Genomic DNA, 17,842 nt, shown 5'->3' on the forward strand with positions numbered 1-17,842 from the left:
CTTAAAAGGTACAACGTTTAACAGCTGTATTTTGTATTATGCTTAAAGGGAAATAAAACAAGTTGGGATAGAGTCAAAATAATATAATATGTACTTTAATTACTTTATCTGCAAATTTATACTGCAGTGCGTCACCATTAACCCTTCCTTTAAAGCTCTAACTCCCCCCACACATTTCCTTCTATGGCTGTATCTATATCTATTATTGCATTGGTAGAATGCAAAAGAGCACAGTGATTATCTGCTGGAGCATGCCTAGAAGCTGTGAACTCAGTGGAAATACAATGCCTGTGTATAAACACTGATAAGGGGGAGTGGAGCACAGTGCTCCAGACAGCATGGCTATGTAATTATTTTTGCTTATTTTTTAAAACAATTTTAAAATACTTGCCATTAAATTTGAAACATTTTTTTAATGCAAAGTATTTTTACTTAATTAGCCCTTGCACGGAAACAGGGGCATCAGGGGCCAATCGGTCAGTATAGAAGATGCTAAAAAAAGTTTCAGCCACGTTAAGATGCTTTCAAATATTTAACCATCGACTTCTAATATGTTAAGGCACAACATTGTTACATTTTGCCTTCACTCTGTGTTTATACTTCCTGGATTATGGTCGCAGGCAGTTGTAGATTCTGGAGAGGCTTTTGGTGGTCTAACCTGCAGAAAAAAAGAAGACATAACTTTCGATTTTAGATTTAAGCAGTTTTTTTTAAATTAAAATAAAATTATTTATAAAAAGAAATGAATGTCTAAATGAAAATTAATGTCCACAAGACCATGCAGTTAACTCAGGAAGAAATAATATTTTATTTATTTTTTAATACAATTATTTGATAACAATTTTGATTAAGATCTCAGACATAAATATCAATGTCTGAAATAAATGTTTTAATTTGCTATTTTAAATATAATGTTACATCAAATTGTCATCAGAATGCATAAGAAGATGTTATTGAATTATGTGGAATTCATTAGACATAAACAATAAACAGTATTCTGTCCTTACTGAGTCTGAAATATCAGCGTTAATTTATTGTACAACGATCAGTGCTGTTTGTTTTATGCTGCTTGAAGTCTGTAATTACAGTAAACACTGCGTCATCGGCTTTGTCACTTACCACTTCATATTTCCAATCTCTGTACAGAACGGCTTTTTCATCTAAGTATAACAGAATAAGGTCACATAAAAATGTTGCCTATAAAAACAAAAACAATATAAATTAGACCATGCAGAATACTGAGGTTTTGTTTTGTTTTTTACTTTTGTTTAAAAAGAAAATAAGGTAATCTATTCTTTATAGGTTTGCAACACTGGGGATATATGATGTATACGAAAATGAAACATTTCTTTACAGTGCGAATTTTTTTTTTAAATTGTATATATTTTATTTAGTTTCATGGTCCCTGTGCTTGAATGCTTACTGCTTGCATTATCAATTATCTAATTAGGAAGGTTTTAATGCCATAGTGCTCTTTCATCTGGGATTTTTTTATTCTATGCTGCTATTTCAGATATCATCTAAACATCTCTAGACAAGCTAGGTAAGGAATTAAAGAACACATAAGATCCTAGATGTTGCAAAATAAACAATACCTACAGTATCTGTAAGGTTGAGGGGGGTGTCTGGAACTCAATATGCAGGAATGAAAAGCCAAAGCAAAGAAAATATTTCTTGAATATACTTTACTAGAGAAATGTAATGCAGGAACAGAATTGATAAAGCATATATAAGTAGGCACAAGTCTCTCAACAAGCACAGAACCCAGCGGATACTGTTGGTGAGGTCTTCGGTCTCAGCAATAGTAAAAGCATGCTTTAGGGTCATAGCAGAAGTCTTTGGTCTCAGCAGTAATATAAGCATACCCAAATATCATAGCAGAGGTATTTGGTCTCAGCAGTAGTATAAGCATGCATCAGGGTCACAGCAGAGTTCTTTGGTCTCAGCAGTAGTATACATATGCATCAGGGTCACAGCAGAGGTCTTTGGTCTCAGCAGTAATATAAGCATGCCCAAGTATCAAAGCAAAGGGCTTTGGTCTCAGCAGTAGTATAAGCATGCACCAGGGTCACAGCAGATGAGCAGGAACAAGGAATAGAACCTACCAAGGCAATAACTCAGTGCAGAGTGAAGCACAGAGTAGTCTTTTATAAGAACTCCCTCACCTGTGCCTTTCAGGTGGGAGTTACTATAATTGATGACTGGCCCTTTAAATCTAGGCAGCGTGCAGCTGCACATGCCCAGAGATTTGCAGCTGCTGACAGACTGGTCTCGGCGTCTATTCACGTGGGATGCCGAGACAGACTACAGGGGCCTGTCTTCCCCGCAACGGTGGCCAGGATGAGCGGTCGGAGGCCCAGTACAAGCCGCGGCGGTGGCCGGGTAAGTCAGGGATCCTGACAGTATCCTAATTTGCCACAAGATGGAGAAATATATATATATAATATATATACTGTATATATAATCCAACATACCCATGCACTCACTCTTAACCCTTTATAATTCCAGCCTGGTGTCTCCTCTTTATATATATATTTATTTTTTTATATATATATATATACATATATATATATATATATATATATATATATATATATATATATATATATATATATATATATATAGTATGTGGAAGGGGTCCTTGGCTACGAAACATCACTGATATGAATTACATTTTTGATGTTTGACACTTGATAATCCAGTGAGTGCAGTTCTTTGCTTCATTTTTATATATATTTTTGATATATTTTGATCTGGCACCCTTGTTGCTGACTTTTCCAAGTGTGAGTGAAGATACCCCTGAGATTATATATAATATCTACCCCGTTTACAGACTACTTTTGTAGTAAAGTCAAATACAGCATTCTATATTAAACAAAGTAAACTGGGAAGTTTTAAGTAATTTGCAGTATGCTTCTCAATTTTTCAAGTAATTCATCTGTCACTTTCTTCCAGTGACATCACCAGAGGGGGCATAATAGCTGGCCCCCATGTGCCCTCCCCAATGGTGATCGCCCCTTGCTTCCCCCAAACTCCATCTGGCCTGCTCATGACATGTCTGTCCTACCATCACACTGCCGCCACACCCTAAAACTACCAGAGGGCATCCTGGAAGTGTCCCCCATTTCATTTCTAGTGACACCACTGCTTTCTTCTCCCCTAAACTCATTATTACACAGCAGCATAGGTTATATGTGGCTGATGTACATCATTGCTAATGTGTATGTAAATATATATATATACACGCGTACACACGTTATGCGTTTATTGTGAACTCACTTTTACTTAAAAACGTACATTTTAGTCACTTTATCTCATATTGTAGGGAGTTAACATCTGTGTTTATCTTAATCATCTCCTCTTGTAACTAATATTAAAGCAAGATCAACCCATGCTTCACAAAGTAAAATATCAAAGCAAATTAGGCAAACCAGTCCAGGAAAGTGAGATATGATTACATCCAGCTATTATACCCAAACATAAGGCAGACATGTTTTTATAGTTTTAAATACATATTCTGTAGTGATGTTGTGAACATAAAATTTTCCGTTCGCAAACGGCGAACTTCCGCAATTGTTTGCGAACGGGCGAACCGCCATAGGGGCCTAGTTATCAAGCCGTCAACCTCAAATACGCTGGAATTCCGCAGCGTATTTGTGGCGAGGCTGATTCGCCTTAGTTATCAAAGGCTAGAGACCGGCAAAAGTAGTATTTTGTAACGTAAACTTCGATCCGCCGGACTCAGTCCGACACAGATCGATTCTTACGTCACTCCAGATGTTCCGCACACAAGTTCGGCACAATCTGACTACTTTTGCTAGTTATCAAAAAACTAGCAGGTACGCTCGGCACTTTTCCGGCCCAGCGTACCTGGTTTTCAAACCGCCACCCTGGAGGCGGCGGATCCCATAGGAATCAATGGGAGTCTGACCATAGCGAAAGTACAAGTTCACTGCTGCCAGATATCCCATTGATTCCTATGGGAGCTGTCTACACCTAACACCCTAACATGTACCCCGAGTCTAAACACCCCTAATCTGCCCCCCTACACCGCCGCAACTAAATAAAGTTATTACCCCCTAAACCGCCGCTCCCGGAGCCCACCACAAGCTACTCTATACATATTAACCCCTAAACCGCCGCTCCCTGACCCCGCCGCAACTATAATAAATGTATTAACCCCTAAACCGCCGCTCCCGGAGCCCACCGCCACCTACATTATACCTAGTAACCCCTATCCTGCCCCCCTATACCGTCGCCCTCTATAATAAAGTTATTAACCCCTATCCTGCCGATCCCGCACCTCGACGCAACTAAATAAATAGTTTAACCCCTAAACCGCTGCTCCCGGAGCCCACCGCCACCTACATTATACCTAGCAACCCCTATCCTGCCCCCCCTATACCGCCGCCCTCTATAATAAAGTTATTAACCCCTATCCTGCCGATCCCGCACCTCGCCGCAACTAAATAGTTTAACCCCTAAACCGCCGCTCCCGGAGCCCACCGCCACCTACATTATACCTAGTAACCCCTATCCTGCCCCCCCTATACCGCCGCCCTCTATAATAAAGTTATTAACCCCTATCCTGCCGATCCCGCACCTCGCCGCAACTAAATAAATAGTTTAACACCTAAACCGCCGCTCCCGGACCCTGCCACAACCTATATTAAATTTATTAACCCCTAATCTGCCCCCCCTACACCGTCGCCACCTATAATAAATTTATTAACCCCTATCCTGCCCCCCACTACACCGCCGCCACTGTAATAAATTTATTAACCCCTAAACCTAAGTCTAACACTAACCCTAACACCCTCCTAACTTAAATATTAATTAAATAAATCTAAATAATATTTCTATTATGAACTAAATTAATCCTATTTAAAACTAAATACTTACCTTTAAAATAAACCCTAATATAGCTACAATATAAATAATAATTATATTGTAGCTATCTTAGGATTTATTTTTATTTTACAGGCATCTTTCAATTTATTTTAACTAGGTACAATAGCTATTAAATAGTTATTAACTATTTAATAGCTTACCTAGCTAAAATAAAGAGAAATTTACCTGTAAAATAAAAACTAACCTAAGTTACAATTACACCTAACACTACACTATACTTTAATAAATTATTCCTATTTAAAACTAAATACTTACCTGTAAAATAAACCCTAAGATAGCTACAATGTAATTAATAATTACATTGTAGCTATTTTAGGAATTAAATACAATTACATAAACTAACTAAAGTACAAAAAATAAAAAAAGCTAAGTTACAAAAAAATAAAAAAAATAGGTTACAAACATTTAAAAAATATTACAACAATTTTAAGCTAATTACACTTTACTTACCTGTAAAATAAACCCTAAGATAGCTACAATGTAATTAATAATTACATTGTAGCTATTTTAGGAATTATATTTATTTTACAGGTAACTTTATATTTATTTTAGCTAGTTAGAATAGTTATTAAATAGTTATTAACTATTTAATAACTACCTAGCTAAAAGAAATACAAAATTACCTGTAAAATAAATCCTAACCTAAGTTACAATTAAACACTACACTATCATTAAATAAATTAAATAAATTAACTACAAATAACTACAATTAAATACAATTACATAAAATAACTAAAGTACAAAAAATAAAAAAAGCTAAGTTACAAAAAATAAAAAAAATAGGTTACAAACATTTAAAAAATATTACAACAATGTTAAGCTAATTACACCTAATCTAAGCCCCCTAATAAAATAACAAACCCCCCAAAATAAAAAAATGCCCTACCCTTTTCTAAATTAAAAAAGTTCAAAGCTCTTTTACCTTACCAGCCCTTAAAAGGGCCTTTTGTGGGGCATGCCCCAAAGAATTCAGCTCTTTTGCCTGTAAAAGAAAAATACACCCCCCCAACATTAAAACCCACCACCCACATACCCCTAATCTAACCCAAACCCCCCTTAAAATAACCTAACACTAATCCCCTGAATATCATCCTACCTTGAGTCGTCTTCACTCAGCCGAGCAGCGATGGAACCGAAGAGGAGGTCCGGAGCGGCAGAAGTCATCATCCAAGGGGCGCTGAAGAAATCTTCCATCCGATGAAGTGATCCTCCAGTTGGCGCTGAAGAAGTCTTCCATCCGGGCGTTGTCATCTTCCAAGAGGCGCTGAAGAAGTCTTCTATCCGGGCGATGTCATCTTCAAAGCGGGGTCTTCAATCTTCATCCCGCCGACGCGGAACATCCTTCTTTACCGACGGACTACCGACAAATGAAGGCTCCTTTAAGGGACGTCATCCAAGATGGCATCCCTTCAATTCCGATTGGCTGATAGGATTCTATCAGCCAATCGGAATTAAGGTAGGAAAAATCTGATTGGCTGATTGAATCAGCCAATCAGATTCAAGTTCAATCCGATTGGCTGATCCAAGGAGCCTTCATTCGCCGGTAGTCCGTCGGTAAAGAAGGATGTTCCGCGTCGGCGGCATGAAGATTGAAGACCCCGCTTGGAAGATGACATCGCCTGGATAGAAGACTTCTTCAGCGCCTCTTGGAAGATGACATCGCCCGGATGGAAGACTTCTTCAGCGCCGACTGGAGGATCACTTCATCGGATGGAAGATTTCTTCAGCGTCCCTTGAATGATGACTTCTGCCGCTCCGGATCTCCTCTTCGGTTCCATCGCTGCTCGGCTGAGTGAAGACGACTCAAGGTAGGATGATCTTCAGGGGATTAGTGTTAGGTTATTTTAAGGGGGTTTGGGTTAGATTAGGAGTATGTGGGTGGTGGGTTTTAATGTTGGGGGGTTGTATTTTTCTTTTACAGGCAAAAGAGCTGAATTCTTTGGGGCATGCCCCACAAAAGGCCCTTTTAAGGGCTGGTAAGGTAAAAGAGCTTTGAACTTTTTTAATTTAGAATAGGGTAGGGCATTTTTTTATTTTGGGGGGGTTTGTTATTTTATTAGGGGGCTTAGATTAGGTGTAATTAGCTTAACATTGTTGTAATATTTTTTAAATGTTTGTAACCTATTTTTTTATTTTTTGTAACTTAGCTTTTTTTATTTTTTGTACTTTAGTTAGTTTATGTAATTGTATTTAATTGTAGTTATTTGTAGTTAATTTATTTAATTTATTTAATGATAGTGTAGTATTAGGTTTAATTGTAACTTAGGTTAGGATTTATTTTACAGGTAATTTTGTATTTCTTTTAGCTAGGTAGTTATTAAATAGTTAATAACTATTTAATAACTATTCTAACTAGCTAAAATAAATACAAAGTTACCTGTAAAATAAATATAATTCCTAAAATAGCTACAATGTAATTATTAATTACATTGTAACTATCTTAGGGTTTATTTTACAGGTAAGTATTTCGTTTTAAATAGGAATAATTTATTTAAGTATAGTGTAGCGTTAGGTGTAATTGTAACTTAGGTTAGTTTTTATTTTACAGGTAAATTTCTCTTTATTTTAGCTAGGTAAGCTATTAAATAGTTAATAACTATTTAATAGCTATTGTACCTAGTTAAAATAAATTGAAATTTGCCTGTAAAATAAAAATAAATCCTAAGATAGCTACAATATAATTATTATTTATATTGTAGCTATATTAGGGTTTATTTTAAAGGCAAGTATTTAGTTTTAAATAGGATTAATTTAGTTCATAATATAAATATTATTTAGATTTATTTAATTAATATTTAAGTTAGGGGGTGTTAGGGTTAGTGTTAGACTTAGGTTTAGGGGTTAATAATTTTATTACAGTGGCGGCGGTGTAGTGGGGGGCAGGATAGGGGTTAATACATTTATTATAGGTGGCAACGGTGTAGGGGGGCAGGATAGGGGTTAATAAATTTAATATAGGTTGCGGCGGGGTCAGGGAGCGGCGGTTTAGGGGTTAAACTATTTATTTAGTTGCGGCGAGGTGCGGGATCGGCAGGATAGGGGTTAATAACTTTATTATAGAGGGCGGCGGTATAGGGGGGGCAGGATAGGGGTTACTAGGTATAATGTAGGTGGCAGCGGTGTCCGGGAGCGGCGGTTTAGGGGTTAATACATTTATAAGAGTTGCGGCGGGGTCTAGAAGTGGCGGTTTAGGGGTTAATACATTTATAAGAGTTGCGGCGGGGTCTAGGAGTGGCGGTTTAGGGGTTAGTAACTTTATTTAGTTGCGGGAGGCTCCGGGGGCGCCGGTATAGGGGGTAGAACAGTGTAGTTTAGTGTGGGTGCTTAGTGACACGCTAGCAAGAAAGCTGTAAAAAAGCCGAAGAGCAGCGAGATCGGATAAGTGATAACTCTCACAGTCCGCTGCTCATCGCCCCGTACTTGGTGCGCGGCTTTTTGACAGCTTTTTTGATAACAGGCAAATTTTTGCAGGTCCGCGGCGGTGATGTGAGGCGAGCTTAGGCGGGCGTATTGGGCCGGCGAAGGCAGGAAAAGTAGACACGTTGATAACTACCCCCCACAGACTTCAATAGGCAGGCGAATTTTAAAACCCACAGGGACTCTTTCTGGCCACAATAGTGATGAAAAAGTTGTTTCAAGGGGACTAACACCTGGACTGTGGCATGCCGGATGGGGATCCATGGCAAAACTCCCATGGAAAATTACATAGTTGATGCAGAGTCTGGTTTTAATCCATAAAGGGCATAAATCACCTAACATTCCTAAATTGTTTGGAATAACGTGCTTTAAAACATCAGGTATGATGTTGTATCGATCAGGTAGTGTAAGGGTTACGCCCGCTTCACAGTGACAGACCAAACTCCCGCAGCGGGTACAACATCATCATCATCACACCGTACGTCCATGTGTGTAATGCTGCCTGACTGAGACATATCCCTGTTATCTACATCCTCTGGCAATAATGGTTGCGCATCACTCATTTCTTACAACTGATGTGTAAATAACTCCGCTGACAGATCAAGTGAAGCGGCTGTGGTGCTAGTGTTGGTGGTGGCGGCAGGCGGGCGAGTGGTAACTTGAGAGGTGCCCGAAGCTAAGCTGGAGGAGGATGGTGCGTCAAGGTTCCGAGCAGAAGCTGTAGAAGATTGGGTGTCCTGTGTTAGCCAGTCAACTATGTCCTCAGAACTTTTCGAGTTCAGGCCTCTGAACACTGGGCATTATTCTAGGGCCAAAGCGAATCACAGCACCACGACCACGACGGCCTCTGCGGGGTGGCTTGCCTCTGCCTGTCATTTTTTTTTCGATTAGTGGTACTATGCGTGCAAGCTACTGTGACAACAGATATGAGTGGCACTGTGCAATGGCAGAAGTTGGCAGAGTAGACGCTGTAGGCCTGACACACACGCTTGCAGACAACTAACTGCTATTCAATCTATTACAGTCAAAATTGTATTATTTTTTTTTAAATGTACACTACTGTTACACCAGATATGAGTTGCACTGGTGTGACACTGTGCCCTGGCAGGCCCTGAAACGCACACGTGTGAAGGAAACCGACTGCTATTATTTCACAGTCAAATTTCTAGGTTTTTTTTTAACCCCTTAAGGACCAAGGCCATTTTTCAATTTCTTTCCCTTAAGGACCAGGGCTATTTTTACATTTCTGCGGTGTTTGTGTTTAGCTGTAATTTTCCTCTTACTCATTTACTGTACCCACACATATTATATACCGTTTTTCTCGCCACTAAATGGACTTTCTAAAGATACCATTATTTTCATCATATCTTATAATTTATTATTAAAAATATTATAAAATATGAGGAAAAAATGGAAAAAAAACACACTTTTTCTAACTTTGACCCCCAAAATCTGTTACACATCCACAACCACCAAAAAACAACCATGCTAAATAGTTTCTAAATTTTGTCCTGAGTTTAGAAATACCCAATGTTAAAGGACCAGTCAACACAGTAGATTTGCATAATCAACAAATGCAAGATAACAAGACAATGCAATAGCACTTAGTCTGAACTTCAAATGAGTAGTAGATTTTTTTTCTGACAATTTTTTTCATTCCCCCTGTACCATGTGACAGCCATCAGCCATTCATAAATGCATACACATACCATGTGACAGCCATCAGCCATTCACAAATGCATACACACTTATTCTTGCACATGCTCAGTAGGAGCTGGTGACTCAAAAAGTTTAAATATAAAAAGACTGTGCACATTTAGATAATGTAAGTAAATTGGAAAGTTTTTTGAAATGGCATGCTCTATCTGAATCATTAAAGTTTAATTTTGATTGAGTGTCCCTTTAACATGTTCTTTGCTTTTTTTGCAAGTTATAGGAATATAAATACAAGAAGCACTTTGCTATTTCAAAACCACTTTTTTTCAAAATGAGCGCTAGTTACATTGAAACCCTGATATCTGTCAGGAATACCTGAATATCCCTTGACATGTATATATATTTTTTTTAGAAGACATCCCAAAGTATTGATCTAGGCCCATTTTGGTATATTTCATGCCACCATTTCACCGCCAAATGCGATCAAATAAAAAAAAATTGTTCACTTTTTCACAAACTTTAGGTTTCTCACAGACATTATTTACAAACAATTTATGCAATTATGGCATAAATGGTTGTAAATGCTTCTCTGGGATCCCCTTTGTTCAGAAATAGCAGACTTATATAGCTTTGGCATTGCTTTTTGTTAATTAGAAGGCTGCTAAATGCGACTGCGCACCACACGTGTTTTATGCCCAGCAGTGAAGGGGTTAATTAGGGAGCATGTAAGGAGCTTGTAAAGATAATTTTAGCTTAAGTGTAGTGTAGTAGACAACCCAAAGTATTGATCTAGGCCCATTTTGGTATATTTATTTATGCCACCATTTCACCGCCAAATGCGATCAAATTAAAAAAAAACTTACATTTTTTCGCAATTTTAGGTTTCTCACTGAAATTATTTACAAACAGCTTGTGCAATTATGGCACAAATGGTTGTAAATGCTTCTCTGGGATCCCCTTTGTTCAGAAATAGCAGACTTATATGACTTTGGCGTTGCTTTCTGGTAATTAGAAGGCCGCTAAATGCTGCTGCGCATCACACGTGTATTATGGCTAGCAGTGAAGGGGTTAATTAGGTAGTTTGTAGGGAGCTTGCAGGGTTAATTTTAGCTTTAGTGTAGAGATCAGCCTTCCACCTGACACATCAGACCCCCTGATCCCTCCCAAACAGCTCCCTTCCCTCCCCCACCCCACAATTGTCCCCGCCATCTTAAGTACTGGCAGAAAGTCTGCCAGTACTAAAATAAAAGGTTTTTAAAAAAAAATTAATTTTTTTATAGCATATTTACATATGCTGTGGTGTAGCATCCCCTCTTAGCCTCCAACCTCCCTGATCCCCACAAAACAGCTCTCTAACCCTCCCCATCTGCCTTATTGGCGGCCATCTTGGGTACTGGCAGCTGTCTGCCAGTACCCAGTTTGCAAAAAAGTTCCATGGGCCATTTTAGAAATATTTATTTAAGCCTATTAGCCATTATTTTAGTTTGACTCTTATAAATTAATTTAGAAGGAAAATGGATCTATGTGAACTACCTAATATAGGGTTGTTATCTTGTTTGTAGACAAGTACAATATTTACTGCTTTAAAATTTGAAGAAATATTGTGTTCTTTTCCAGCATAAGCATTATAAACTTAATAAAGTGGATTTATCTATCACCTTATGTATTAAAATTCAATAGAACTCCACTGGCAATCTATTTGATCCCAGGGCTTTCTCTCTTGGCATAGTGTTTATGGTCTTAAAAAGTCTCCCTTGAAATTCCTTTATTGATATATTTTAATTATTCTTCTGTAATTTATTATTATTATCAGTTATTTGTAGAGCGCCAACAGATTCTGCAGCGCTATAAACAAAGGGGGAGTACAACAAAACAATTATAGGGATCAAATGGGTAGAGGGCCCTGCCAAGAGTTGCACTGTTGTAGTTAACTCTTAAGAAAGTGATCTACAAACAGCTGGACTCTTAGGCTTACATGCTAAGGGTGTTCAGGGGATAGCAATGGAGGAGTGGAACTGGTATAAAGAAAGGTTAGCATAAGATGTATGCATCCCTGAACAGTAGAGTCTTTAGGGAGCTCTTGAAGCTTTCAAAACTAGGGGAGAGTCTTGTGGAGCGAGGCAGAGAGTTCCACAAGATGGGAGCCAGTCTGGAGAAGTCCTGTAAACGGGAGTGCGATGAGGTAACCAGAGAGGAGGAGAGTAGAAGGTCATGAGCAGAGCGAAGGGGACGGGAGGGAGAGTATCTAGAGACAAGGTCTGAGATATAGGGGGAGCAGTGCAATTGAGGGCTTTGTATGTCAGAGTGAGAATTTTGTGTTTGATCCTAGAGGCAAGAGGAAGCCAGTGAAGGGATTGGAAGAGAGGTGCAGCAGATAAAGAGTGATGTGTAAGGAAGATGAGTCTGGCAGAGGCATTCATTATGGATTGTAAAGGTACTAGGCGGCAGGTGGGGAGACCAGAGAGGACAGAGTTGCAGTAATCGAAGTGGGAAAGAATGAGAGAGTGGATTAAAATCTTAGTTGTGTCTTGTGTAAGGAAGTGTCTAATTTTAGAGATGTTTTTAAGGTGGAAGCGGCAGGCTTTAGCCAAGGACTGAATGTGAGGAGTGAAAGAAAGATCTAAGTCAAATGTGACCCTGAGACATCGGGCATGCGGGGTAGGGGTAATGATGGAGTTGTCGACAGTTATAGAGAGATTGGGGGTGGAGATTTTTGAAGAAGGGGGGGAAATAAGGAGCTTAGTTTTGGAGAGATTTAGCTTGAGGTAGTGAGAGGACATCCAGGAAGAGATGTGAGAAAGACAGTTAGTGACACGGGTTAGCAAGGAAGGAGATAGGTCTGGTGCAGAGAAGTAGATTTGGGTGTCATCGGCATACAAATGATATTGTAAACCATGGGACTTTATTAGGGAACCTAGTGATGACATGTAGATTGAGAAGAGAAGGGGACCAAGGACAGATCCTTGTGGTACTCCGACATAAAGTGATGATGGGGCAGAGGAGGCCCCAGAGAAGGCTACACTAAAGGTATGGTTTGACAGGTAGGAAGAGAGCCATGAAAGAGCTGTGTCACAGATGCCTAAGGATTTGAGGGTTTGGAGCAAAAGAGGGTGGTCAACAGTGTCAAAGGCTGCGGACAGATTAAGTAGAATAAGCAGAGAGATTTTGTTGTAAGTAGGTTGTTGGTAACCTTAACAACAGCTGTCTCTGTGGAGTGATGGGGACGAAATCCAAATTGCAGTGGGTCAAAAAGGGAGTTTAACGTAAGGAAATGGGATAGGCGTGCATATACTAGTTTTTCGAGAAGCTTTGAGGCAAGAGGGAGGAGGGAAATAGGGCGGTAGTTGGATGGGGAGGTAGGATCAAGGGAAGGTTTTTTGAGGATAGGTGTGACCAGTGCATGTTTCAGCGATGAGGGAAATATACTGGTGCTAAGGGAGAGGTTGAAAATGTGTGGTAGCAGAGAGGAAGGGGAGTAGCTGTTAGGGGATAGGGTCAAGGGGACAGATAGTGAGGTGAGAGCGCAGTATAAGTGCCAAAACGTCTTCCTCAGTAACAGGGGAGAATGAGCTAAGTTTAAGGTTATGTGGGTTGTGTTTGAGTGAGAGCATTTGAGGGGGGGAGGATGGAATTATGTTGAGAGCTGATTTCATTTCTGATGTAGTCGATTTTGTTACTGAAGTGGCTGGCAAAGTCTTGAGCTGGCAGAGAAGTTGTATTAGGAGGTGGGGGAGGGTGGAGGAGAGTATTGAAAGTGGAGAACAGATGTTTTGGGTTTGAAGAAACATTAGAGATAAGAGTAGAGAAGTAGTGTTGCTTATGGAGATTAAAAGCAGAATAGCAGGAGTTCAAGATGAATTTGTAATGAAGAAAATCAGCTGAACTCCGAGATCAGTGCCGCTCAGCAGTACGGGAACATCTGCGTAGGTAACGTGTCAGAGGAGTATGCCAGGGCTGAGGATGAGTGTGTGATTTCCGAGCTATGGTAAGAGAGGCGAGATTGTCAAGGACGGATATAAGGGTGGAATTATAGTGGCAGATAGATTGTTCAAGGCAGGAAAAGGAGGAGAAGGATGAGAGGAGAGGTTTGAGGGAATTAGCAAGTTGTTGTTGATCTAATGACATAATGCTTCTGTGAAGTTCGGTGTGAGGAGTAGAAGGAGGGAAAGTTGTAGGGAGGAATGATATGTTGCAAGTAAGGAGATGGTGGTCAGAAAGAGGAAAAGGGGAGTTTGTAAAGTTTGAGAGAGTGCATTGATAGCTAAAGATCAGGTCAAGAGAGTGACCGTCTTTGTGAGTGGGAGAATCAGTCCATTGTGACAGACCGAAAGAGGAAGTGAGTTGCAGAAGTTGTTTTGCAGATGAGGCAGTGGGATTCTCAAGAGGGATGTTGAAGTCGCCAAGAATGAGGGCAGGGGTGTCTGAGGAAAGGAAATAAGGTAGCCAGGCAGCCAAGTGATCTAGAAATTGAGTTGAGGAGCCAGGGGGTTGGTATATGACTGCAACATGTACAGAGAGAGGGGAGAATAAGCTAATCATGTGGGTTTCGAATGAGGGAAATGTGATAATTTGAGGTAGAGGTATGTGAATAGAGTCCCTGTTCATCTGCAAACTATTCACTGCATTCTGGTGCTTTCTCATCTCCTGTAACTCTCTTTTGGTATGTGTATATGTATATTGAGCATATGATTTTAGGTTGTTAAATAATTCTTGCATTTATTGTAATGTTATTCTCAATGTCTTACTTATAATGTTTTGTTAATTGCCATATGATGTTAAATCCTTATCAATACTTGCTATTATTCTTAAATTTATAGCTGTCGTTTGCCATAGCTTCGACCTCCTACAAATTTTACTGTCTGTTTTTTTAACTTATTTTGCCCTGACCTGTTCAGAATCTAACTTTCCAATTGGCCTTTTAAATTTTCTTTGACTTGGCATTCAACTAATTTAGTGGACCCAGCTGACTGCCCTGCCTATATACTTAAAGGGACATAATACTCATATGCTAAATCACTTGAAACTGATGCAGTATAACTGTAAAAAGCTGACAGGTAAATATCACCTGAGCATCTCTATGTAAAAAAGGAAGATATTTTACCTCACAATCTCCTCAGCTCAGCAGAGTAAGTTCTGTGTAAAAAGTTATACTGAGCTGCAGGTAAAAAAAAATAAAAAAAAATGAAGAAATGAACAGCAGCCAATCAGCATCAGCAGTGCTGAGGTCATGAACTCTTTTAATGTGATCTCATGAGATTTGACTTAACTCTCATGATATTTCATAGTAAGCTGAATAGGGAAAACATAATTTATGCTTACCTGATAAATTTATTTCTCTTGTGGTGTATCCAGTCCACGGATCATCCATTACTTGTGGGATATTCTCCTTCCCAACAGGAAGCTGCAAGAGGATCACCCACAGCAGAGCTGTCTATATAGCTCCTCCCCTAACTGCCACCTCCAGTCATTCGACCGAAGACAAGCAAGAGAAAGGAGAAACCATAGGGTGCAGTGGTGTAGTAGTTTAAAAATAAAATATACCTGCCTTAAAATGACAGGGCGGGCCGTGGACTGGATACACCACAAGATAAATAAATTTATCAGGTAAGCATAAATTAGGTTTTCTCTGGTAAGGTGTATCCAGTCCACAGATCAGCCATTACTTGTGGGATACCAATACCAAAGCTAAAGTACACGGATGAAGGGAGGGACAAGGCAGGTACTTAAACGAAAGGTACCACTGCCTGTAAAACCTTTCTCCCAAAAATAGCCTCCGAAGAAGCAAAAGTATCAAATTTATAAAACTTTGAAAAAGTATGAAGCGAAGACCAAGTCGCCGCCTTGCAAATCTGTTCAACAGAAGCCTCATTTTTAAAAGCCCATGTGGAAGCAACAGCTCTAGTAGAATGAGCTGTAATCCTTTCAGGAGACTGCTGGCCATCAGTCTCATAAGCTAAGCGCATTATACTTCTTAGCCAAAACGAAAGAGAAGTTGCCAAAGCCTTTTGGCCTCTCCTCTGTCCAGAGTAGACAACAAACAAAGCAGATGTTTGACGAAAATCTTTAGTAGCTTGTAAAAAAAACTTTAAAGCACGAACCACGTCAAGATTGTATAATAGACGTTCCTTCTTTGAAGAAGGATTAGGACACAATGACGGAACAACAATCTCCTGATTGATATTCTTATTAGATACCACCTTAGGTAAAAACCCAGGTTTGGTACGCAAAACTACCTTATCTGCATGGAAGATCAGATAAGGGGAATCACACTGTAAGGCAGATAACTCGGAAACTCTACGAGCCGAGGAAATAGCTACCAAAAACAGAACTTTCCAAGATAAAAGCTTGATATCTATGGAATGAAGAGGTTCAAACGGAACCCCTTGGAGAACTTTAAGAACCAAATTTAAACTCCATGGCGGAGCAACTGGTTTAAACACAGGCTTGATTCTAACTAAAGCCTGACAAAACGCCTGAACGTCTGGAACATCCGCCAGACGCTTGTGCAAAAGAATAGACAGAGCAGAAATCTGTCCCTTTAAGGAACTAGCTGGCAATCCCTTTTCCAATCCTTCTTGGAGAAAAGATAATATCCTGGGAATCCTGACTTTACTCCATGAGTAACCCTTGGATTCACACCAATAAAGATATTTACGCCATATCTTATGATAGATTTTCCTGGTGACAGGCTTTCGTGCCTGAATTACGGTATCAATGACTGACTCGGAGAAGCCACGCTTTGATAAAATCAAGCATTCAATCTCCAGGCAGTCAGTCTCAGAGAAATTAGATTTGGATGGTTGAAAGGACCCTGAAGTAGAAGGTCCTGTCTCAGAGGCAGAGTCCATGGTGGAAGGGATGACATGTCCACCAGATCTGCATACCAAGTCCTGCGTGGCCACGCAGGTGCTATCAAAATCACTGATGCTCTCTCCTGCTTGATTTTGGCAATCAGACGAGGGAGCAGAGGAAACGGTGGAAACACATAAGCCAGGTTGAAGGACCAAGGCGCTGCTAGAGCATCTATCAGCGTTGCCTTGGGATCCCTGGACCTGGATCCGTAACAAGGAAGTTTGGCGTTCTGGCGAGACGCCATGAGATCCAGTTCTGGTTTGCCCCAACGTTGAACCAATTGTGCAAACACCTCCGGATGGAGTTCCCACTCCCCCGGATGAAAAGTCTGTCGACTTAGAAAAGCCGCCTCCCAGTTCTCTACACCTGGGATATGGATAGCTAATAGGTGGCAAGAGTGAATCTCTGCCCAACGAATTATCTTTGAAACTTCCAACATCGCTAGGGATCTCCTTGTTCCCCCTGGATGGTTGATGTAAGCCACAGTCGTGATGTTGTCCGACTGAAATCTGATGAACCTCATTGTCGCTAGCTGAGGCCAAGCCTGAAGAGCATTGAATATCACTCTTAGTTCCAGAATGTTTATTGGAAGGAGCGTCTCCTCCTGAAACCACGATCCCTGAGCCTTCAGGGAGTTCCAGACTGCCCCCCAGCCTAGAAGGCTGGCATCTGTTGTTACTATTGTCCAATCTGGCCTGCGAAAGGTCATACCTTTAGACAGATGGACCCGAGATAGCCACCAGAGAAGAGAATCCCTGGTCTCTTGATCCAGATTTAGTAGAGGGGACAAATCTGTGTAATCCCCATTCCACTGACTGAGCATGCAGAGTTGCAGCGGTCTGAGATGTAGGCGGGCAAACGGCACTATGTCCATTGCCGCTACCATTAAGCCGATTACTTCCATACACTGAGCCACCAAAGGGCGAGAAGTAGAATAAAGAACACGGCAAGAATTTAGAAGTTTTGATAACCTCAACTCATTTCTACAGAATCTGTCAGAGTTCCC

The 17,842-nt window shown here is 40.1% G+C and overlaps 1 protein-coding gene across 1 annotated transcript in view; it reads right to left on the reverse strand.

The window, feature by feature from the left end:
* Positions 1–583: 583 nt before the first annotated feature.
* LOC128646936 (P2X purinoceptor 6-like) overlaps positions 584–17,842 on the reverse strand; it is a 314,143-nt gene continuing 296,884 nt past the window's right edge. Inside the window, exons 11-12 of the mRNA XM_053699746.1 lie at positions 1,120–1,197; positions 584–658 (exon numbers count right to left, since the gene is read on the reverse strand). Coding sequence (XP_053555721.1) covers positions 584–658; positions 1,120–1,197 — 153 coding nt within the window. The remainder of the gene's footprint in view (positions 659–1,119; positions 1,198–17,842) is intronic.

The sequence above is a fragment of the Bombina bombina genome, chromosome 2, assembly GCF_027579735.1.
Source record: "Bombina bombina isolate aBomBom1 chromosome 2, aBomBom1.pri, whole genome shotgun sequence".
NCBI lineage: Eukaryota > Metazoa > Chordata > Amphibia > Anura > Bombinatoridae > Bombina > Bombina bombina.